We start from the raw sequence: 25,320 nt of genomic DNA on the forward strand, positions 1-25,320 counted from the left end.
AGTTACAAGGGGTACATTTTTTACCAGATGACTATAGTGACTCTTTTGAATGACCTCGAGAGACCCCTAAGGGAAATCTATTTACCTCCGTGATGGCAGACCGCCTCCTGCTGAATCGCGTAGTATTGATGGCATCGTGGGCTAGTTTAGTGTCGTGTTCCGCCCGGATCGGTGGCTCCGTTGGTGGGAAGGTAACAAACACACTCTTGTTTCGTTGTTCCTTCATTGGAGTAAATCCCACAGAGCTTACACTCGTTCTTCTTGAACATGTATCAATGAGAGATAGTTCTAAATACATCAGGTCTCCCTCAAAGATGGTCAGTAACACTCTGTCTTCTAACTTTTGGCCTTACTGACTTAGACAGTGTGTCAAGTCCAATTCAATACGACAGGGCCAACTTCCTTACACTGTGTGCTTGTGAAGTCTAAAATAACACATCAACCTCTGCCTACTGTGTGTCTAATATACATCAAACCCAAACATCAACCTCACTAGAATTTTAGCTCCTTTGACCTTTTGACTTGATCATGAAGGACAACCTCTTCGGACCTTAATGGTGTCAACTTGAACAAAATGTGTTTCTCTTTTAAGAAATTTAAATTCAAGAATAGCGACCCATTGATATTTTGCTATATCATTTTCATTTTTTAAACATTAGGAACATTTTTCACTTCAAGCCAGAATTTACAAAGTTACAGAAGATCATTCTTCCTGTAAAAGAGAGAAATGTCACCTAAAAGAAAAGAAAGAAATGTCTAATGTAGCGTACCTTACTGTCCTGTAAATATATATCCAACAGACGTATGTCCAAGGTCTCAGTTTAGTACTGTATATACCGACACAGAATCTGCTCTCCAAAACACTCTTAAGACACACCAGGAGACACTACAAGCCATAAGTCATGGACGACCCTAGGTACAGAAGTTAAGGCAGTAGTCATGGTTGTGATGTCTTTAACAAATGTTGATATCAGCTGGCGGAAGATCTGCGTGTATTCCCCTGTCGTCTCTGTTTGTTCAGCCGCCTGCCCTAACTTTTCTGTACACTTGTTACAATCACCAATACCACTGTCAATCAGCAACCTCATCAGGTGTTTATCGCAGTAATAAATTCATTACGTAGGCAGCAAGTATTTCCCTCCTTACAAATGTACAATCACAAACACCTCTGCTTTTATATCTTCCTGCCTAAGTCAATAGTCATCACAAATCCTGATGTCACAAACTTTAATTATGCAACTGAGATTTTTTGATTTTTTTTATATCTGCAACGATTTTTTAACATCCAGTTTCACAAATAATTTTCTCATGGATCTTTTTTTTTAAATCATAAAAGTCTGATATACAGTAATAAAGGTTGATCCTTGAATGTTTGACCTCCGCTGCGCTGTCAACCATTGTACGACTTTGTCACCTGCGTGACTGCATGGCTATACACATGCATCGACAACTCCTATCAACATCAGCACCTCCTAACACTTGATCAATAATAAATCCCTTCCTGTCGTGCGATGATGCAAATTAATCGCTCTGCTTCGATAATCCATCACTAGGAAGCTTATTATCCGTGTGACATGTGTTTCTGACTTGAGTGACAATATCACAAAATTAATGTTTAGGAAAATTGACTAATTTTGTTTAATTGCTTTTGGCAGATCTAGAGATATAAAATCTAAATAATAATATGACAGGAAAGTTTTGTGAATTTTGTGAGATACTTAAATTACGCTGAAGACAACAGACACAGATTTTCACTAGTTACTATCTTCATTAGCGAGGATTTAACTATGTCCACAGCAATGCATTTAAACACCAAAAGTGTCTCGAAATATCCTGACCGAGGAAGAGAGTCCTATAAAACAATACAAATAATTACATGTACCTTGTCTACAGATATTGATAAATATTGATTTGAATTTGCTTGAAATTGAGCGGGAATTATAACACTCAACGAAACAGTTATCCAATCATACATGTATGAAATATCCATTGATACCATTCCCTGGCATTTAAGCTGTCTAATGGCGATCTGCAGGTACTAACAAACACTGGTAGCCATTGTCTTGCCGATGGTTGTTACATTGCGTTATATAGTATATCCAACAACATTGTAAATAAATGTATCGGTGGTTAATTTACACAGTGGTAGGATTAGCTGTTGGATGCTGTGTACGCTGTGCAGAACATATAAACTCCTAGTGTCTATAGCCCTGAATGTTACATATCACACGGCACCACACACCAGTACAGACCTGTATGCACTGGCCCCCCACCTGCTCAACACAAGTCCAACAAAAACGTTTAAGGATATAAGGCTACATCCTACGTAGTGTCACTCAAAGTAAAAAAGTATCCGAAGTGACAGAGAGAGCCCTACGCTGGCTCTACCATGTGCTATCGTCACTATTGGGATGGCGGAACGCTGCAAAGATAACCACTTATCTGTTGAATATAGATTCTCCGGTTTAATTCATAACGCAACAGGCTGTCCGGGAAGTCAATTTCATACACAGAGGGAAGAGGAACTGTTAATCTCCAGGAATCAATTCTTCCAATATACCATTACATACATTGGGACGTTGTGATGTCATAGTTTTGTATTTCAATCTCATGCAAAAAGGCTCATTGCTTGATGTGTTGGGTTTATTTTGAACTCAATGATGAATTCTTGATGGATACTAACGTGAAGACCAACACCAATGTCAACAGGGGGGATGTAATCAATTTCAGCGATCACCATGGGAATAAGACCATGAAAATCTTGATGATAATTGAACCATGCAACGAGATTAAATAATAATTTCGTTTACTAGGCTTCATTGCATTCTTCTGATAAATAATTCTAACAAGAGTCTAAATAGTTAAATGCCAACAAATGTAATTAAAACTAAGGAAGGAGAGATGATTATGGATCAATACCATATACCACTACCAAGAGGCTCAAGAAACGACATAACTTAGATTCTGTACTGTACACAAACTGCTCCTATTGAACTCCATCAAAGTACAGACTACTGGAAACACTTCTCAAAAAGTATTAAGTTTTCAAACTTTGGGCAATAGATATTTTGTTGTCAATAAAAGTCTATTCAGAAACCAGTTGATTGTAATAAGGAGATAATGATAACAAACTGGTAAAAAGATGTTTGTGATTTATGTGGCTTAATTGGTACAAACAACGTCATAAAGAAAATTAGCCTTGCGTAAAGGAGGACATTTAACTAACCAGGTGAAAACACATCAGAGAGGAAAGATAGAAATGTTTGAAACTAGGAGCTGTAGACCAAGTTTAGTTTCTTCAGTGCCAACATTTACAATTTAAAGGCATATCTTTTAATTAAAATCGTTAACAGCAAATGACACGACACTAAGTGTACCCTTGTCTTTGATTAAGTAACAGCATTGGTGAGTTTGTCCAGGTGTTTACAGTAAACAGATGACCATGCCAAACAGCTTTGATAATTCCTGAAACTACTCAGCAGGAATCCTGTGTTTGACAGAATAAGGCTAATGGCTTTAAACCAGTGAATGGGTCTTTGTAGGATCATTTCAAGGTCAATACCTAAGGTCAATCCTAATATTCCAGCTGTTTGCTTGTACATTGTATAGTGCTCATGGTTATTGAAACTTCTTGAAAGTTTCCTGCAATAATATAAACCCTTGGAAGGAGTCGGCACACACTATCAAAGATGTTTAAGTAGGGGATAGGGTTATTATCAGGCATGGCTCAATGCTGGATAAATTCAGCAGATGATAATAAGTAAGATAATGGATAATCTTTACTTCCGTTGTGAACATATAGTCATGCAAACCAGGAAAGTTTTGCCCCAGTTCTACTTTTAGACCTTTTGGCCCTCTGTAATGAGGGTGAATTTTACATGACAGACAATATTAATTATATATAGCATATCATGTATGTTAATTACATGTGAAAAGTAAAAATCAGATTCTACCTGTGAAGGGAAAATATTCAACTGAGCGGAAGTTTGGTATAAAATATCCATACCCACAAAATGTGGATATTATTTCATATGTGGGGAAGCATACACTTGTGGTGGACCAACATGCCTTTTAATAGAGGAGACATTGCTCTGAACAACCTCTGTATGGTCAATAAATTACGAGGGACTGGTCAGTTTGGAGTGTGACATTGACCATACCAGTACATTAATTCAGGATATGGAACTGTACATCACTCCCACACCTCCTTTACACCCAGGAATACTAATTATATTACAGTAAAATGTTAACAGATTAAATATCAACTCTGCAGTAACTTACTGCTATGTGAATTCAGCTGTCCAATCAATTTTGCCTGTACTACGTATACACTATATATGGCTAGTCAGGGTGTCACCAGGGAACCAAACTGATACGGTCGCCATTACGTCACTTGCCCTGTACGACTCCATCTTGGGCAGATTCATGGTTTTGGCTGTGACATTTCTAGCTTTCGGCTGTCATAGCCATCGAGACTTGTGGCCAGTTTTGACTTAAAGATAAAGGGATATGTTGGTCAACATATGCCAGATTACTGATACGTATATCTCTGTACTATAGATACCAGGCTTTATGACGTAATAACATGTCGCTTGTGATGGGCACCGACTATGACATGTCGATTTCAAGTAATTGTCGCAACATAATCTCACAAAGTTGTACTCCGTAAGATTATCAAATTTTATAAATATAAAAGGAAGGGATTTGGTGTACCTTATCCTAAATCGTGAGAATATTTTACCTTTTACGACGGTATGATTAATGGTGATATGTTCAATTGTGCAATATGAATAAATGTCATAGAATTTTTATGATGCTGATTGACAAGTAATTAGAAAAAGTGTAGAATTTTTGCAAATTTTGTTTTGATGTCCTTGTATGGAATTCTACAGAATTTAAAAAAAGTTTGGTATGTCCTTTTAAATCATGAGGATGATTTATGACAGATCATGGAAAACAGATGTAAAGTGAAATAGACATATCAACACTGCAATATGTTTTTATAGGCCATCTCTGTTTAGTAACCACAGAATATCTGTATCACCATTTCCCTCTCACCCTTTATCTTTTTTTTACTGCAGTTGTGGAACGATCCAAGATTTTGTGAAAGAAGTTTCTGGGGAAGGACCCCAGCCTGAAGTATTGGAGGCAAATTATCAAAGAAGCTTTAGAAATACTGTGGTTTTTATTTCTGTAATTCAAAGGCATATGTACTGACCACAAGGACCACTCCCTCCCATTCTCTTTCTCTTTTGCTATCACGATTTTCCAAATTTTTTCCCCCCCATTATTTTCAATCAGGAGCCCCGTCAATATATTGGTCAACTCTTTACAGTACAAAAGGTTTAGCTGAACATATGATGGAAATTATGTATTGGTGCACCTAACCCATTCTCAGGTTGTTGTAAACATCTTACTTGCACTTGCTTCCTGTACTGGTTTAAGATTGTACAGACTCGTCCGTAACACTCACCATCATTGTATCCACGTTTGATGTGCACCGTTAAGAAATGCATTGTTTAAAAAGGCTTTGTTCGTAACATTAACACAGCTAATCAATTTACCGTAAAGTATATAACCTGCAGCAAAATCGTCTTCTTAATACAATGATATTACTTTTCTTTTAGATGTACTGTACATTAAAGAGAAAACAATTCATCATCGCTCCTATATGATATACTTTGTGTAAATTCTGCTGACAGATTGTGGCAACGTTATTGTTGATAATGACCATTATATTCCGCAACATCTCAATCTAAATTCTATCCACTTATCTCATTCCGCATTCATACTGTAACTAACAGACTTGCAGCATTGTAAACTATACATGGACTCCAGAATTTTGTAATCTACATTTTGGTCTAATTTGTTCAGTCAACGTTACTTCCTAGCTATCAGGCTGGTTTAAATGTATAACAGTTTGAAACGTTGAAACATACTAGTATAATTATACAGTAAAATTTGTTAAATAATAAAACCTAGTTAGGGTACCTCTGGAATTAGTTTTCTATAGTAAAACAGGTTTAGAACAAATCCCCTTGGAAGTAAAAAATAAATTTGTAACCATCATACTTTGTTATAAAGTCTGAAGTTCAATTACTATATTCCTTGCCTGTTGACAAATGACTATGTATTCGCAAAAAACAGCTAACACATACTACAGCTGCTATGAAGCATCATTCAAATCTAACTCATTCACCCCTGAAATTTCATAATGAACTATTCCAACCTTTGAATTGGAAGAGTTTAAATGTGTCTTTAGGGGGTGAAAACTGAATGAGCTACTCAGTATTGTAACTCAAAACAAGAAGAGTTCCAATTGTTGGCAATTTTCTGACTTTGAAGTTTTATATAGGCATTTACAGCAGCAAACAGTTGTAACTGAAACATATTTACATTTTTTTCTTCCAACGAAAACATATCTGTCTCAGAGATTTAATCCCCATACCTCTTGAGTAAAAAGCTTACTATCTAATGTGCAAAACATTTATGTCAATTCTTTACAAACTTTGAGAAGTTTTAGCTCCCTGCCTCAGCATCCAATACATGTCTTTGAATAAAAGAAGATAACATGAATTTAACAGGGACATAACTTTCCAATCTATGCACACATCAGAAAAGTCATGGTGCTCCGTACCTCCAGGTTACATCCACAATTGTTTACATAAACCTACTGTTAAAGTATTCTAACACCGAGATCAACTACTCTGTTTGCATTTGTTCATTTTAGAAAACTAACACAAGTTCTACACTCTTTTTATAATCCATCCAATATTCAGTTATGAAAACCCTATTTTTAGGCTTAAGTACTTCTACAGCCTTCATATGAACTCTAAGCTAACTGATACTTTCATTAACAGGCCTCATAAACTCACAAATTATCTGTTTTAAAGGGACATATTCGTTTATGAGAGTCCCATCCTCTTTCTCATTCCGAACACTACAAACACTAGAGGTTGTATAATCACGTTTTCATGCTAGAGACTGTTATCTGATTCTGTTTGTACCTGGTTGTGTACAGGTGTGGACCATTAACAGCTCCGAGAGTCAATAGTTCATATTGCAGGAGTTTGTATACAATGTATACATACAACATGGTTGAGTTTAATGAACTCTGCATGGGTTGTTAATTTTTTCATGGGGCCTTTATTTTCACAATATTTGCAGAAACATTTTATTTTCTCTAAACAATACAACCTGACAAATAATCAGAAAATTATACCCATCCTTACTTATAGGACATTGTACTATGACCCCAAGACCTGAAATCTGCAAAAAATAGATCCAGCGAAATAGATAAAAAAAAAAAAAATCCATGAAATTAATTCTAAGGGACCATATCTTATACAGTAATATGGTAATCACATGATAAAATAATAAAACATAATATTGTTCAGTGTCTGAACATATCTGTCAGGAAGTGTTACATAGAAAATCATTTCATTTTGTTGTATCATTAAATTGAACACAGGTTTCCTTCTACAGCCCCGTGTATTCAGCCATTAGTTTTTTTATAGGGGAATTATATATATATACAGGAAATTGGCTTCGACAACCAGAATCGTGCTGAACATATATGCCAGTCCCTGAAAAAAACCTGTTTTGTACCAATTATATATCAAATGGACACTACATCTCAAGATTGTAATAAATACAGGAAAGTTCTGAGACAGGGCTAAATAACAGGGTGTAAACATGTCCGCAACTGGGTGTGTTATCTAACTTCCTTCCAAAAAACCTGTCTGCCAAGCAGTGATGGAGGTAATCAGCGTATGTGAGGGGTGAAATATTGAATATGAAAGTCATAATTATCTTGATATCCTCTAGATGTGTAGTGATAACATATGATGTGATGAACATGGATCCCCCCCCCCCCCCCCCCCCATCCCTGACCTGATTTGCCATGATTCTAGAATACTGCTAAAGTGCTGTCTTCACTTCAGACGTCATCTAAACAATAAAACTTCTTTACACTGACGCCATTTGCAATGAGAAATATTGGCATTATAAAGTGCTTTGTTAATATAATGAGGGGTATGTATAAAGGAATTCCTAGAGGAAGAGAAAAGAAAAGAAAAAGCAACTTTGACATATATATGTTGGCGGTCAGTTTGAAGTGGGACATAGAATAAGGGGCATATACTGTACTTTTCAAATTTTCTTTTTAAAAAAATGATAATTTTAAGTCTTAAATTAACTCATTTTAAATAGATCATTATCATGACATGAGTTGTTTATCATATTTTATCATATTCTGGTTTCTTCTGCATGTCACATATATGACAGCAATCAAAGACAGAGCTTTCTATAAATAACAAATTATGTCTGCATGCCTTATTCTACAAAATTGTTGTCTTTTGACAAATAGTTAGATTTTTAACAAGAGGCCCGCCCAGGGGCCTTAATGGCTCACCTGGTATTTTATTTTATTTCAATTATAACCTGTTGAGTATCATATAGGTTTATCAAAGGAGTACAAAATGTTTCAAGAAGAACTACATGTAAATCTGTTTGGGTGGGTAAGAGACAAAGAACATGAGTTTCCATGTTATGTCTAAGTGAGCTAGGTCTAAGTCTGCAAGGGTTGGTCTGGATGACGGGCCAATACCGGAGGCATGTTAAATTCTTTTCTTCATGCATAGAAATTGTATATTTGGTTAAAGGGTAGGGATAAAACCCCTAAATTAATATGGAAGGTGAAGAGTTTTATTGATTTAATTACCTCTATTTCCCATATTAGGCCAAACCCCTCTTCCCCCTAGGGAGCCACGCACTATATAAACTTGAATTCAACTTGCCAAAGGATGCTCTAGACCAAATTTGGTTAAAATCCCTCCAATCACTTAGGAGAAGGATTTCCAATATTAAGCTCTATTTTCCCCCAATGTGGCCCACTCCTCTGCCCCCAGGGGGGCCACACCCTATGTTTATACAAACTTGAGGCCCCTTTATCAAAAGATGTTCTTGAACAAATTGTTTCAAAATCCTTCAATTGGTTGAAAAGAAGAAGATTCTTGAAGATTTACCTATTTGCCTCCAAGGGAGGCCATACCCTCCTTATTTATAAAATCCTCTGAGCTGTTAAGGACTAGTAGCATTTTAAAGGAAAAAGTTAAATGACAACAGACGACAGACGTCGCACCACATATAAGCTCACTTGGCCGTTTGGACAAGGTGAGCTAATAATGTTTGATGAACAAACACCAGGAACTGTATATCTAACGGTAGCTTCTCCAGCCATTCACGAACCTTGTTTATAATTGGTTAGTTTTTTAAATTCACAGAATGGTAGCAGCTATCAACCCAAGGCTAACCAAAAATCCATGTCTGTGATTGGTCAGTTTTTAAATTTACATGTTGTTAACAGCTGTCGACTCAAGGTGCATAAGTCAGGTTCTTTGATAAGGTGAAGGATTGCCAGGTTTGTTTGAGCTTTAATTTCACGTCCTAATAACAGCTATGGTCATTTAAGGACAAGCCAGGTTTTAGTGATGAAGGAGAATTGGAGTACACAGAAATGAACCATGTAGGACTCGAACCAGTGACCAAGTGTTGGAGGGCTATAGTGATCGTTGATCGTCAGATGTCCCTAATTACCACTCAGCCACCTTGACCCCTCAGGTGAAAGAAATGGTGAAAAAAATGAAGACTGTGATCAAAAGCAGCAAATACCCAGTAAACATTTATGTTTTAACCCATTCCCCCCTAAAATCACATTTGAACCTTACAAAATAAATGAATGGGCAAGTCCAGTTTAAATATGTAGGGGTGAATGAGTTAAGAACTGTGTTTTGTTGAAAGGAAGAGCTTTAACAGATCTGTTAGCACTGTTCAATCATTCTATTTTGAAAGCAATGCAATTTTAATGAAAAATCATCTTTAAACCAGACAATATAAACAGGGGTTATAGCCAAGCTGATCGGTGTTGTTAATGATTTGGCATCCAAACAAAGGACCTGTTGTTGTCTGTTGGCTTACAATAATAACAAGAAAAATATTTATAAACAAAACATCCAACAGTTAGTACAGCACAGGTGCTCATCGTGTGTGTTCTGTTTCAAAACTGGCTCAAAAATATGTAAATTATGTTATTCGTGTAAAATCAAAGAAATGCAATCTCTGTCATCTGCAACCTTATATAATCATATTAGAAGACTCAATATATTTGAGTATTTCCTTTCAACAAAACACAGTTCTTGAGTCTTGTGTCCCTCTGCATATATATGTATACTTTGTACCTTTTTTTCACTTTTGATGCCAAAATTTGCCCAGAGGTGGGGGGATAATGATTGCTAACAATACTTGGCATTGTTATATATTGTTATAAATGTGTGGTACTGAACAATATATAACAATGCCAAGTATTGTTAGCAATCCATATCCCCCCACCTCTGGGTAAATTTTGGCATCAAAAGTGAAAAAAAAGGTACAAAGTATGCATATATATACAGAGGGACACAAGACTCAATTACTATTATGCAACATTCTACCGTCCCAAGAGGTCATTGCATACAAGATTTGATAATTGATGATGACTGTGTAAATGAGATATGCCCAGAACAATGCGATGCACTCAGAACAAAGGGCCATAACTCTGTATATAATGAAGCATGAAACACGATTTGAGTATGTGACTATCTGCCATCCAAAGAGGTACACCCCATACTCACATCAAATTTTTGTATTATTGTTAGTCATAAAGTATATTAGATTTACTGCAGACAATATGACACATGATGAACAAAGGGCTATAACTCTGTTTATACTGCAGTGCAACACTTGATTTCATTTGGCAAAATTCTGCCATTCCAACCGGAACTTTCATGCAACATTTGGCTACTTTAGGTGACAGAATGACACACTTAATGACTGATTGACTAATTGCATGATTGACTGACATCTGGAGAGCTAACCCATAACTAAACAAGAGGCCCAGGGGCCTTAATAGCTCACCTGGTATTTTATTTTTCAATTTAAAACCAGCTGAGTACCATACAGGTTTATCAAAGGAGTACAAGAAACAAAGTTGCAAAAGAACTTCATATAAATCTGTTTTGGTGGAAAAGACACCAAGAAAATGAGTTTCCATGTTATGTCCCAATATTCCTCTATTTACCCTATTGGGCCTCACATGCACCTTTTTATACAAATTAAACAAATTGAGTTTTTTTCCCTAAGCATGCTTCAGACCACATTTGTTTTTAATCCCTTCATTTGTACAGAAGGGAAAATATTTTTCTCTATTTCCCCTATTGGGCCCTGCTTCTCTGCCTGGGGCTTGGGGCACATCTTCCATTTATAAATATTCAATTCCCTTTGCCCAAAGATTCTCTAGAACAAGTTTGGTTAAAATCCCTTCAACGGTACAGAAGGAGAAGGATCTTTAATGTTTTCCTCAATTTCCCCTAATGGGCCCCACTCATCTGCCACAAAGAAGGGGGTTCACACACCTCAGTTTAAACGAAATTGATTATTTTGTCCCTAAGCATGCCTCAGACTGCATTTGGTTTAAATCCCTTCACTTGTATAGTAGGAGAAAACAAATCCTCTATTTCCCCTATTGGACCCTGCCCCTCCGACCCCCAGAGGGGCCACACCCTCCATTTATAAAAACTTGAGTCTCCTTTGTCCAAAGATGATCTAGGACAAATTTAGTCAAAATCCTTCTATTGGTTGAGAAGAAGTTGATGTTTAAAGATTTCCCTATTTTCCCCCTAGTTGGTACCGCCACCCAGGGAGACCATACCCTCCGTTTATACAAAACTGAGAACCCTTAATTTGGCCAATGATGCTCCAGACCAAATTTGGTCAAAATCCTCTGAGCGCTTTAAAGGAAAAAAATGCCGGACGCCGGACGCTGGACGCTGGATGCTGCGCCATGGGATAAAAATTCAATTTTACTTTTCATAAAGGAAATATTCATAATGACGTTACCACAAACAAGTTAAAACCTGTCTTTAAAATCCCTCTGACAGTTGACAGAGAATGTTCTGTGATAGTAACAGTTTTTTTTTGATAACCAGAGGATATGGTCATAATAATAGAATTGATGCCTTGCCAGATAGCTTGCCAGATATTGTGCTCCAACCCATTTCCCTTGCTCTGCTAATGATAAATGATAAATAATTACCAATTATTTCAAGGAAATTTGGAGAGCCTTGAAGCAGAATACCATCTTCAATGTCAAGATTTTACTTTTGGAGTTTAGAGAGTTACAAGAAAGTTGATTGCAGCTTGACCATGAGAGAAGGATATACCATGGGGTTTTATTTATGATATCACTATAAACAGGTTTTCATGTCACTTTCATTTTGGTTGATTTTTTTTTTATATCAACTTTGATTTCTGGTTTGTCCTTGTAAGTTGATATTTAAGGATATTTTTTCTGGAGGAGCCTGGTCCCAATATTCTGAAAAGAAGCCACCATTTCTGGTGCCTAACAAGTAACAACTGAGAAGAGATAACATACAGTACAAACTCGATATAATACCCCTCATTCCATGTGCCACCTAGCTTATTGGCAATGTATTTCATGGTCCGTTTTCTCTCCATTTTTTTAAGAATTCCTTTATATGTTTCCCTCAATTTATCACCAAACTCCTTCATAATGCCAAAGGACTATGTATGGTTTGGGCCTTTTTTGGCCCCCAAATCCATCAAAATTAAAAATCTGCAATAGAACTTTCAATCGAATGTTTTTTCAATTTTGAATACTTCCCCAGTACTATTATGCTAACATTTATTTGTGTTTTCAATTTTGGCTGCCATGGTAACCAGGTCATATTTGCATAAATTATTGAAATTTGATTATTCAGTCAATTTTGACAGGTTTTCACCTAGTTTTTCTCTTAGTTACCATAGAGCGCACTCTTGAACAAACTTTATATTTCTCCTAAAGATGTATTACAGATGCCTACACATTATCCTTTGATATTAAGTTTGTTCAAGCATGCACTCTAGTTTCTAGGAGAAAAACTATGCAAAATATCACAATATTTACTGAATATTCATTTTTTTCTAATTTATGCAAATTTGAACTTGTTACCATGGCAACAATAATTAGAAATATAAATAAATATTTTCATAATAGTATTTGGGAAGTATTCAAAATTAAAGAAACAGTCATTTCAAAGTTCATTTAAAGGTTTTGAATGTTGATGCATTTGGGGGACAAAACAGGCCCAAACCATACATAGCCCTTTGTTCTGGAAAATGTGGCATTATAATGAGGTTTTACTGTATATACAGAATGGTGTAGAGAGATCTCACATGTTACAAAAGGGACACCCAAATCAATGTCGGTCCCTCCCACATCCTACAGCAACGATTTCCTGCATTCATGGGAATTTTTGGTCATGAAATCGTGCTATCTCAACACAGTATCAAATTGACTCCAGTACATCAAAATGGTTGGCAATTCCTACAGCAACTATGGACAACTAGGAGGACATCTTATCTATGAGGGTTATCAGTGAATAGACTGTTTCATTACATGTTATAATGCTATATCATATACTACATGTCGATTTATCTTAAGTTTTTACCAGGCAGCAGGACACACAATGTTATCACCTTGCTTAGTCATAACTGAATGCAGGATAAGTAAAATACAAATAAAGATAGGACAATTCAGATTGCTAAATAGACTTAAATTGAGATTTGCTTTGATGCAAGGTTCGTGATATATTTTCTTTTGTTTTGGTGCCTCTTTGACTTTCTTTCCATACTGACATCAAATTTCATCTTTTTCACCATTACCAGATTTATTTACTCTTCAGAATGATAGGCACCAATTATTGCACTCATTTCTAAGACGTAATTCAAATTTTGTAGAAAATATATTTTGTTATCCTACAGAAAACAATCAAGTATTCATGCAGTCAGCACTATATGATATGTTGGTTTCAAAATGATTTTAAATGGCTGATCTGCTGAAATATATGCTAGATCACTGCAAATAGGACAATGACCTCAATATCTCCCCTCATCAGTCAGCAATATCTCAACATATGGTAACAGTTCCATCAGCAAATCAGACATAACAATCACGATCTAATGATAAGATGGTCAATGGCCAGTTGTGGTCATTCTCTGTTGTAGACTGACCAGTGATATTGAATCCTGATTCTGGCCTTATCAATAATACATATTTCTCCTAACAGGCTGTGCATGACATCTCTAGTCTAGCTGGTCCAGCAGGGCCAGCGACTCCCTTAAGGCCAGAGAATGATGCCAGCTACTACAAGCATGTCCTAATTCTGTGGATAGCCAGTCCATGTCATCATGGTAACTGTAGCATGGTAGGCTCCCCCAGACCATGGTGATAAGGATAAATATATGTAACTTCTTTCAAGCCCATCTTCAGAGGACTATAAGCTTCCTGTACAGACAGGAAGTGGGACTATTGTCATATATCAATGTTAGGGGCTCTACCATCCCAGAGTGGATACATACATTGTGTTCCAGTACTACCCTTAATTAGAGGACTACAGCTTCATGTACAAATATTGCCAGGTGATAAGCATGTCACCATGGTAACCTTAGCTTAGCAAGGTAGGCCCCATCATGATCAGACCATGAGGAAAAGGATAAATTGCACCTACTAGTATATTGTCCTCTAGAGGTCACCACAACTTTCCGAACAGACAGGTAGAGGGATGGAAGTGTCACCATGGTAACCATAGCAATGAAGGCCCCAGAGGGCTTTGTACAGAAGGAAACATGCAATTTGTACCAATCCTGTCCTCCAGGGAACCACAACTTTCTGTAAACACAGGTAGGGAGATGGAAATGTCACCATGGTAACCATAGTAATGTAGGCTCCACAAGGCCAGATAATGGTGTGTGTGCATGATGTCCCTGTTCCGTCATCAACCTGGCACAAATGGTTTCCTGTACTGTGACACTGGTAATGTTATCAACGGATATTTTACTCTGAGAGAGCGGACATCCTCCCATTAGACAACAGATCTAGTTCAAACAATCACATCAAAATACACCAATTACATACAATTTATTTTACAATTTTACAAATTCTAAAATCTTGATGCAAATTGCAGGTCACGTTTCTAGAACCATTTAAATATGTATTTTTCTGTGGTTTGTGCTTTTCACAAATTTAGTAAGAAATAAAACAAACACATTCCTAACTAGATTAGCAATTGCTATGCAGGCTAGAGCCTTTTCCATCAATCTCAAAAATATGTAGGTACGTTAGAGTTTGTTTACTCCAACATGTTGATCAAATCTTTTCCCAGAATTGAAAATAGAAAAAAAAATCGAAAACAAAATGTGACAAGGGATGCATCACAAAGCAGAGCTATGACATCAAGGCTAAATCTCCCGACTGAATCATTGTTTCTGTCTGACAAGTCAGGGATGGGGGGGAGCAACTCTGATAATATAATTGAATACCAGACAATTTGGGATTGACTGACAGGTAATCATCATCTGGATGATACATTAAGCTCAATACTGTAATAGTTGTTTCTTTGTACATTTTATCGTTTGATAACTCAATTACTTAATTATCCAAATGCCCAACCTAAGTATGAAACTATGTTTTAGTTCTTTAATAACTCATTCACCTCTGAAATGTCATAATGAACTATTCCAACCATTGAATTTTAAGAGTTCAAATGTGTGCTCAGGGGTGAATGAGTTAAGCACTTATTCGAACAATTTTTCTTTTAAGAATTTGTATCAATGGAAAGGTTTGACACTTGAAAAATAACAATATTAATTGTTTTACAAAGTAATTAATGAATTACATGTTTTGTCAAACAACTGTGGAAACCAATTTTTACAATGTGAGTGCATAACAGCTTGGGAACAATCAGTTTGTTCTTATTAGACACTATTAAAAAAAAAACATTAAAAAAATCAAACAGTCATCACGTTTCCTGCTTTATGCTACAGTACGTAGTTGTTTGTAGTTTGACCTTCATGACCTGAAGGTCGAGCTCTACAGTCAACATGTATATCCACGCACGGTTTCTGTTGCCTGATGACCGTCCTGTTACATAGTGTGTGTGTTTGATACAGAAGTGAGAGCCAGACAACTGATCTTTATACAGCTTAGATCTCACACCAAGATCAGTGGTTTAAATATCCTGTAATAGCAGGTAATATTGATTGTCCAAAACGAAATCACTTTCTTTTGTCTTTCTTCCTTTCCCTTCTTCATGTCAATATGCTTTTTCTTTGCCTTTATGTTTTTCTATTAAATAACTTAAGAACCCCTTTACTAGTGCCAAAAAACGTAAATAAACATAGGACATTGTGTCTGCGGCCTGACTTTATAGCTATGATAAATCATTTTTGGAAAGAAAACCCTACCTAATATGAAACATTTATGAAAACAGTGGGACAGGGATTTAACTTCCATTTTTCATCTTCTGCTTTCCTTCTCTCTCATCAAATCCCTACCTACTAGTAAGAAGATATTTGGTCATAGAAAAATAAACTTCTATTTTCATTGTTGGTATGACAACATGTTTCCATGCTGTGCCTTCCATCTTCTCCTACAGTAAAACCAAACCCACCCAAACTGCAACAATGCATGGAGACTTGCTTGTCCAGTTTGACAAAAAATACATTTATACAATGATATACCATGTATGACAATTTTCAAAGACATAGGCCTTATCTGTTGTCGTGGTAACAATGACGTGCAGGACTTTTTTCTCATCTTTATCTCTTCGTTGCTATGCAGACATTGTAGAGTATATGGTTGCCAGTATCAGCAGCCAAGACTCGAGATGTATCTCTGTCCAGTCATTGCTAAACCTTATCATTGATAAGTCTAGTACTGTAGCATATATGTATAACTATAGAAACTGTAAACCTATCAGAGATTGTTTGATTTTAGGGTTCCTAAGGTCAAAGGTCATGTTATCTATAGTCATAGCAATACAACAGGGATCCATCATGCATATAAACATGGTTCGGTGAACCTCAGCCATTGACCACAACTATTCCACTCCAAGGAGCTGTTGGGTTTGGGATAGAACCAGGCCCCGTATTCATGAAACTGTACTTAAATGCTCAAGCATGGATTTTGTGCTCAAGCCAACTTTCTTGTAACTTGCTTAAATCATATACCATGGTAGAAAGTCAGGTGGAAACATACGAAACAGTAGTTAGCTTTTAGTCATTCCAACATTCTTCAAAAATTATAAACAAAATGTGAATTCTAATGAACTGATCACCGGAACAAGAAATTGGACTAGAGCACAGAATCTGATTTTGCGCAGAGAAGGGTTCATGAATATGGGCCTAGGACTTTTGTCTAACCAAGATGGCAGATAAAGACCACTCATTACTTCGTGTCAACCAAACTCAAGACTATGTCAGTGAAAGTGGACAATAAACCAGTAACCAACCAATCAAATCCTCTACGCTCCTCAGTTCACCGGATACTGTTTCATTGGTCATAAAGTTTAACTAGATAATAAGGTCAAAATGTACCATCCAGGTTCATAAGGATTACCTAGGAGATAAGGTACAAAATACAGAGGTCCTACTGTCTGATATAGTGTATAAAGATGAGAGATGGTTTCCTGAGACTGAACATCAGACAGATCACTCAATGACACAATACACAAACTCACACTGGTACATATATAGTCCGAGGCCCTTAGATTTTGGTGTGGGTCATGTTTCGGCACTTTGGTCATCTTTTGGCATCACCGTAATCGCCCTTTAAAATAGCTATTTAGTATACCCCATCATCTATGGAGTCATAAGACCTATGCTGTTTGCAAAGATACAAAACCCCAAGCAACCAATCCATAATTGATTTCTTTAGTTAATATTCATTGACTTGTGAAGGGCTTCAATATTTCTATTCAACCATGAAACCCTACCCCTATCATATAATTAATAATAATAGAATATACAGCATTTGATATAGCGCCCTATCTAGCTAACATAAGCCACTCTAAAACGCTTTAAAGTACATAGATATACAATTAATACAACCAGCATATACATTAATCAATACAATTTTTAGGAATTTGCAGGAGCTGCCTTATCTGGCGCTAACTACTAGTCCTATGCCACCTGGCTAAGCTCTCCCTATGTGTGTATGCCTGCGTGTGTGCTGGAGATGTAATGTGGTCTTTTTGTAGTGGGACTGTGCTTCGTATGGCATCATTTATAGTGCCACCTCACTTGAATGTTACAGCACAGATACCGCAACATCCACCCCAGACTGCCTGCGTGGAAGGCCAGAGTGTTAACCAGTACTCAACCAATCCGCCCAAACAGTTAACATGGGGTGTAGTTAACGAATATAGGTTGACACACCAAAACAGTGTGTGTTTTCGAAGGAAAGAAAATCATCAGAATGCATTTTGCATGTATTTAGTAGGTTATATTAAAAGAAAAATTATCCATCTTTCCAATGTTACTGAGCTTAATTTTATATAAATTGAGTTCGTTTCAATTTTAAGACTTTGAGAGTTAATTACCTCCTTTTTTATACCATAATATTGAGTTTTGATCTAAAACCCTAAAATGTTTAATAAAACTCCATACACATCAGAACAGGTTCAGACATAATTTTGTAACTAATTTTCAGGTCCCTATGAACATTTTATGCACTTACCTCTTTGGGACTGGGTGAGGCTCGTTCTTCCATTACGGGAGATAAACGACTTTCCTCCAAAATATCTCTCACCAGTGATATTGTGTGAGATTTCTGATTATACATATCCCACAGTGGTTTTACGATAATGAAAGATCCTCAACTTGATATCAATTTATACTACCTCAATAAATACTTTTGAACAAATCAAATAGATATATGTTTCAATGTGTAGATTTCAAACCACATAATGTTACATAATTAGCGCACCTCTTCTTGAAGAACTGCATTTTCCCCCATTTAACACTACAAGTACATTCATTTCACCATATGCAGAATATATACCTTCGGCTTTAAAATATAGAATATAATCTTATATTAGCGCCTACGTGTTTCATGTTCTCGCTGTAATGATATGTATGTCATTGAATGTCAGAAGTAGGGTCAGGCTAAGCCTTTCGTAACTCCTACTTAATGGATTCTAAATAAAGACACTGGAGAGTGTGTAGGGTTCCTCTGATATGTTGTTTTATGTACCTGTGTTTATTTCTGATTTATAGGAAATATATCAACATCAAATGTAATGGCCAAACTTGACTGATGTAGGATAAAGTTTACCCATGTGTGATAGCATGCTTCCGATACTTAAATCTCAAACTCGTGGTTCACAAAGGTCCAGTGGATGTGGTACTTATGACATAAGAATTCGGAGGAGATTTGAGGGATACAATTCTACTCACCAAGGCCTAATACTAATATATGGTTTTTTATGCCAGCTAGGCTAGTTTTCAGTTTTTGCTATGAAAATAATGTTGATGGTTTTTTAAGAAATCTCACACAATTAACGGGCAAAACCTTATAAAAACAGGTGTGATGTGAATAATGAAAACAGGTGTGATGTGTATAATGAAAACAGGTAGCACAAAGCTAGAAGGAAATAGCATATTTACTCCTGAAGACACATTTGAACTCCTCCAATTCAAAGTTTGGAACAGTTCATTACAAAATTTCAGGGGCGAAAGAGTTATTTATCCAATTTACAATTAAAACATCCCACATTATGTAATGCACCTGTCAGCACTCGATGCTTCCTCTATCAGACAATAATACAGTTACACAGATCTACGATTTCTCCCATCAATAATACAGTTACACAGATCTACGATTTCTCCCATCAATAATACAGTTACACAGATCTACGATTTCTCCCATCAATAATACAGTTACACAGATCTACGATTTCTCCCATCAATAATACAGTTACACAGATCTACGATTTCTCCCATCAATAATACAGTTACACAGATCTACGATTTCTCCCATCAATAATACAGTTACACAGATCTACGATTTCTCCCATCAATAATACAGTTACACAGATCTACGATTTCTCCCATCAATAATACAGTCACACAGATCTACGATTTCTCCCATCAATAATACAGTTACACAGATCTACGATTTCTCCCATCAATAATACAGTTACACAGATCTACAATTTCTCCCATCAATAATACTGGTGTGAATCAATATTCTTTGTTGGCAGATTATCAATTGTGAAAGAAATATGATTGATGGCAGTCATTGGTTTCAGCTCAGTAATATTCAAGGGTGGTTGGTACTGAGCGTGTGTTTACATAGACTCAGCCTATAGCTCTAGGGACAAAATACAAACAGTTTGGATACTAAAAACCTACATGTACATCCGCTGATTTCCCAACCCACACCTGGGGCCACACTATCCATTCTCAGCCGGTGTACATGTGCTTTATAATTCTGATGACAATTCTTATCTTCTTTTTAGCATTTTCTTCTAAAAGCTTGTGTAACCCTTTTAATCAGAAGAATCTATGGAATGATATTTGTGAAGGTGTCTATTGAATGGTATAGCTAGCCAGATCACCAAAGTGACACCCATGCATCTGCCTGAATCACATGGTGTTGAAGCTGGGGGTCTCATCTGTTGGTTGAATTTCAAAATTAGTATGAAGATGGGGTTTTTTTAAAACCATTCAAGAATATAAAAATATGTAGAGAACAAAAAAATATATCTGACACCTAAATAAACAGCTTTTAACTAATGTTTGTAAATTTTTAATTTTCAATCTTCATTTATTTACATTTACAAGAGGCCCTACGTAAGGGGCCTGAATAGCTTATCTTATCTTCTCTCATGTTCTAACTCCCTGTAACCACAGGAAGTGCCAAGGATATCATTTGTAACAGGAAAGAGAGTAGTGTGCTTCCACGGAGGATCAAACCTGCGATCCCAAACTTCCTAGTCAGATGTTCTACCAGTGAATTGAAGGGAAATTCCCAATAGCTCGAAGCTAGAAGGCGACTGTACAATTGAAATCTGCCACACTTCCTTTTGAAAAGCCAGATCATGCCACTGACAACTTAAGATTATTTGTATGCAACATCACAGATTGGATGATCTCCAGCACAATTCATTGTATATATATATATATATCCATTATGTAACACTTTTGATGTATCTAATTGCCACATGCAGTCGTCATAATTGAAACATTATCTTCAAGTCAAGATTAATGTATTTACATACAAAATAAACTATAGCATAGCCTCTATTATACAGCCATCTTTAATCTAGTGAAAGGCGCTAGGTTGTTTGATGACTCTGATGACTTGAGACATCCTTGTATAAAAAAAGACAATCTGTCCCTTAAAACACTGGCTGTATACAGGGACAACTGGATTAATTAGGGCTTTATAAGGGAGAAATGAACTGAAAACATTGTATTATTTCATTACTTGTGCAATTATCGGTGACTGAACATATATAAGTGTTATATATTAGTAAAATGTACAAGATATTTTGTTTTAGTTACAGTATAACCTTGATTAATGCCCCTCATTTCATTTGCCACCTCGCTCACTACAAACATATTTCAATTTCCCTTTAGTTTTGTTTTTTTGTAAAGAATTCCTTTATACATTTCTCTCAATCTTTTGCTAAGCGGCCCTTTATAATACATCAAATTTACCTGGACAGATTGTGACAGTATAACAAGGTTTTAGTGTACATAAAGAAGTAAGATTACAGAAGGAACAAACGATAAGATATATCAACAAACAAATCACTGCCAATCTTCAAAACTTCAATTTAATTTACATGCATTACTGAATTCCACTTTTTCTGCAAAAAATTCAATTGTTATCTCAACATCGTTTTTGAATAATAATTACTCAAAAAGGTAAATAATACTGCATACAATCACAACAACTTCCACAAGCGATCTGCAATTGTTACGAATAGAGCCAACGGAAACAAAACTTAGTAGCAATCAAAATAACTTGTAGTGAAATAATGTAAGACACATCAACAATTGGACATTAGTGCCAGGGAACATCCTAGGACCACAATCCAATAGTACAGAGATAATTGGTGAAATAGTCCAAGGACCACAATCCAATAGTACAGAGCTAAATGGCGAAATAGTCCAAGGACCACAATCCAATAGTACAGAGGTAATTGGTGAAATAGTCCTAGGGCCACAATCCAATAGTACAGAGATAATTGGTGAAATAGTCCTAGGACCACAATCCAATAGTACAGAGCTAATTGGTGAAATAGTCCAAGGACCACAATCCAATAGTACAGAGATAATTGGCGAAATAGTCCAAGGATCACAATCCAATAGTACAGAGCTAATTGGTAAAATAGTCCAAGGATCACAATCCAATAGTACAGAGATAATTGGCGAAAATAGTCCAAGGATCACAATCCAATAGTACAGAGATAATTGGTGAAATAGTCCAAGGATCACAATCCAATAGTACAGAGATAATTGGTGAAATAGTCCAAGGATCACAATCCAATAGTACAGAGATAATTAGTGAAATAGTCCAAGGATCACAATCCAATAGTCCAGAGATAATTAGTGAAATAGTCCAAGGATCACAATCCAAAAATTACGGAGCTAATTGATGAAATAGTCCAAGGATCACAATCCAAAAATTACGGAGCTGATCGGCAAAATAACCCAAAAGATCACAACCCAACGTTCAAAAGGAATTATTCAGAGCAATTCAATGCAAAATTGTTAGTCAGGGTCAATCCTTTACCGGACCGCAATCCATCTCAAAGGAGTTAGTGAACTAATCCCAAAAACTGCAATCCAACACTCGGGAGTTAGTCAAAATCAAACTTCCAACATTTTAAGGGTTAGTATAGGGGTTGTGTATTTTTCAGATTCAGGGGATCACTCAAGGAAATTATTAGTTTGTTAAGATTTTAAGATTTCACCCAAGGAAATTATTAGTTTGTTAAGATTTTAAGATTTCACCCAAGGAAATTATTAGTTTGTTAAGATTTTAAGATTTCACCAAGTCTACATCTATATACTAAAACCTATGGTACAAGGTAACTTGACTAGGTGTATTAGTATGCCCTACTACCTGGAGCAATTCTTTTAGTCAATTAATATCATGTTTAATTATAGATTATCTGTAGTATTTTATCATAAATATCAATATTTGCTAAGTTTTTACACAGGTTTGATAATTTTATTTCCAATTTGATACGACTATCCCACGGAAACCCTACCTTTATCTTGCTACAGAACTTCACCCCATTTTCCTGTAATTTTGACTCAGTTATCATCAAAGCATTATCTGTAGTGACAAATCTAATCTGAATTATGCCAAAACATTCTACAGAAAACTTTTCTCTCCTAGATACAATTCCTTAACTTATACCGGAGAAGCAAAAGAAAATATTTTAACAAATTTTGAGCTCTAGGTTATTTTCTTTTACTTTTTTTGGTACTGATAAATGTTGAATTTCATTCTTTAATTAACTGAAAATAACAGACAAGCTTACAAATTCTCTTCCCATGTGTAATAATTTATAGTTGAGTGATTATTTAAATATTCATGAATCTTTCAATTTCTGAATAAGCTCCTATTCCTATAATCATCTTATTTACTACTTTCTATTTTATCTGTTTATTTATCTTTCTATTTCTTGTTGGTTTTTTAAAAAATTCTTTTAATTCATTTTTTAAATACACCAAAAATATGAAAAAAAATCACTTCTTCTTTTTCATTTCTTGATTATTAAAAATATGATTTTCTTTTGAATTCTTCTTTTTCATTCCTTGATTTAATAGAAGATACTTTATTTGCTATTTTGTTTTGTTTTAATAATTAAATAATTTAAGACACTTAATTCACATTTATTTTTTAATTGTACTTAAAAAAACACTTCTATTTTATTGTTGAATGAAAAAAATAGTTTTGCAAAAATGTAATTGAGATTTTAATTAGTAACAAATATTTTTCTTTATATTTTTTTTAGGTGAGATTTTCCAAGTTAGAAGGGGATCATGGAACTTATCTTACCATTTCTTCTATCTGGGCCTTGACAGAACTTCCCTGTAAGGAAATTAATACTGTATAATCTAGAATAAACCCACATGCATATCACCATAGTAATGGCTGAATATGAACCTGACCTTGCAGGAAACATTGACCCCAGCTAACTTAGGGGTCAACTAAATTAGGCATTTTGAGTTATAATATATCATGTACATTGCAAAGTGGTTTTTGTTTAAGAAATTTGAAAAAATAAACAAAAGTTCTTTAAAACTAATTATATTTTATAAAGCTGTTTGTAGGATATCTGACACAGTGTTTTCATTACGACTTCTTTGTTTTTTTCATGAGCTACATAATATATTTTTGTTTTCAAAATATGGATTGATATTCTGATTAAATTAATTCAATGAATGACACAACATCTGAATAAAGGGGAAGAAAACAAAAAAACTTCAAATGTACCTTCGTTTCATCATTTGGATTGTTTAAAAAACAACTTTTTTATTGTTGGGACAAAATGGTGATTTTTTCTAAAAACATTTTAACATTTAACCTTAAAGTAACATTTTGCATTATGTAGCAGTTATTTTGTTTGCAATTTTTTTTAAACTGCAGTTCATTATTTTTTTTATTTTTTGGTGGTTTTTTTTAGGAATATTTCAGTAGTATTACTAATGAAATAGTGGGCTAATTTCAACTTGATATCATGTTCTTTATTTTCATGTTTGGTTAATACCATGTTTTTACTAAACAATATTTATCTATATAAATAAAAGACATAATGTAGAAGAAAATCTTTGCAATACACATAATATTTTCAAAATGATGTTGTCCTGAGCAAGATCTAGGTGCATCTATCTATCCACCAGAAATATTCTGTTAATCTAAAATGTCTACTCAGTTAATGTCACATATCCCAGCAAAATGCAGAGAATACATCAATATTATTGTACCAAATAGTTGTTACATATCATAACAGTGTCCATGTTTCTTCTACATACTCATTTAATTATACATTTGTATTATCAATAATCTCATACAGAAAAAAAAAACATTTCTTAAAAATATATAGATAATGCAATAATATAATACAGTCTTCATTTTGTAGAATAAGAAATATTTGACTAAAATATTGAATATTGTTTTTAAGGCATGCATTATTAAATATAAGACTGGAAAAATACATCCTAACTAAAGCCTATGACTATTATATTGATAAACATAGATAAAAAGGAATACAGTTCATGATTTTCTAAATTAAAGTAAACATTCTTAACCAATTTCGTCCAATTTTCCAAAGAAAATTTCTTCAGGTAATTTTATCATTATAGAATCATTATGGATTTTAATTGATGACTTAACCTCTATAAGTGCAGGTGAAATCTACC

The 25,320-nt window shown here is 35.2% G+C and overlaps 1 protein-coding gene across 1 annotated transcript in view; it reads right to left on the reverse strand.

The window, feature by feature from the left end:
* Positions 1-25,320, reverse strand: part of LOC110463718 (potassium voltage-gated channel subfamily H member 6-like) — a 253,657-nt gene that overhangs the window by 73,272 nt on the left and 155,065 nt on the right. The window contains exon 7 of the mRNA XM_021518537.1: positions 23,957-23,989. Coding sequence (XP_021374212.1) covers positions 23,957-23,989 — 33 coding nt within the window. The remainder of the gene's footprint in view (positions 1-23,956; positions 23,990-25,320) is intronic.

The sequence above is a fragment of the Mizuhopecten yessoensis genome, unplaced genomic scaffold (genome assembly GCF_002113885.1).
Source record: "Mizuhopecten yessoensis strain PY_sf001 unplaced genomic scaffold, ASM211388v2 scaffold10921, whole genome shotgun sequence".
NCBI classification, from domain to species: Eukaryota; Metazoa; Mollusca; class Bivalvia; order Pectinida; family Pectinidae; genus Mizuhopecten; species Mizuhopecten yessoensis.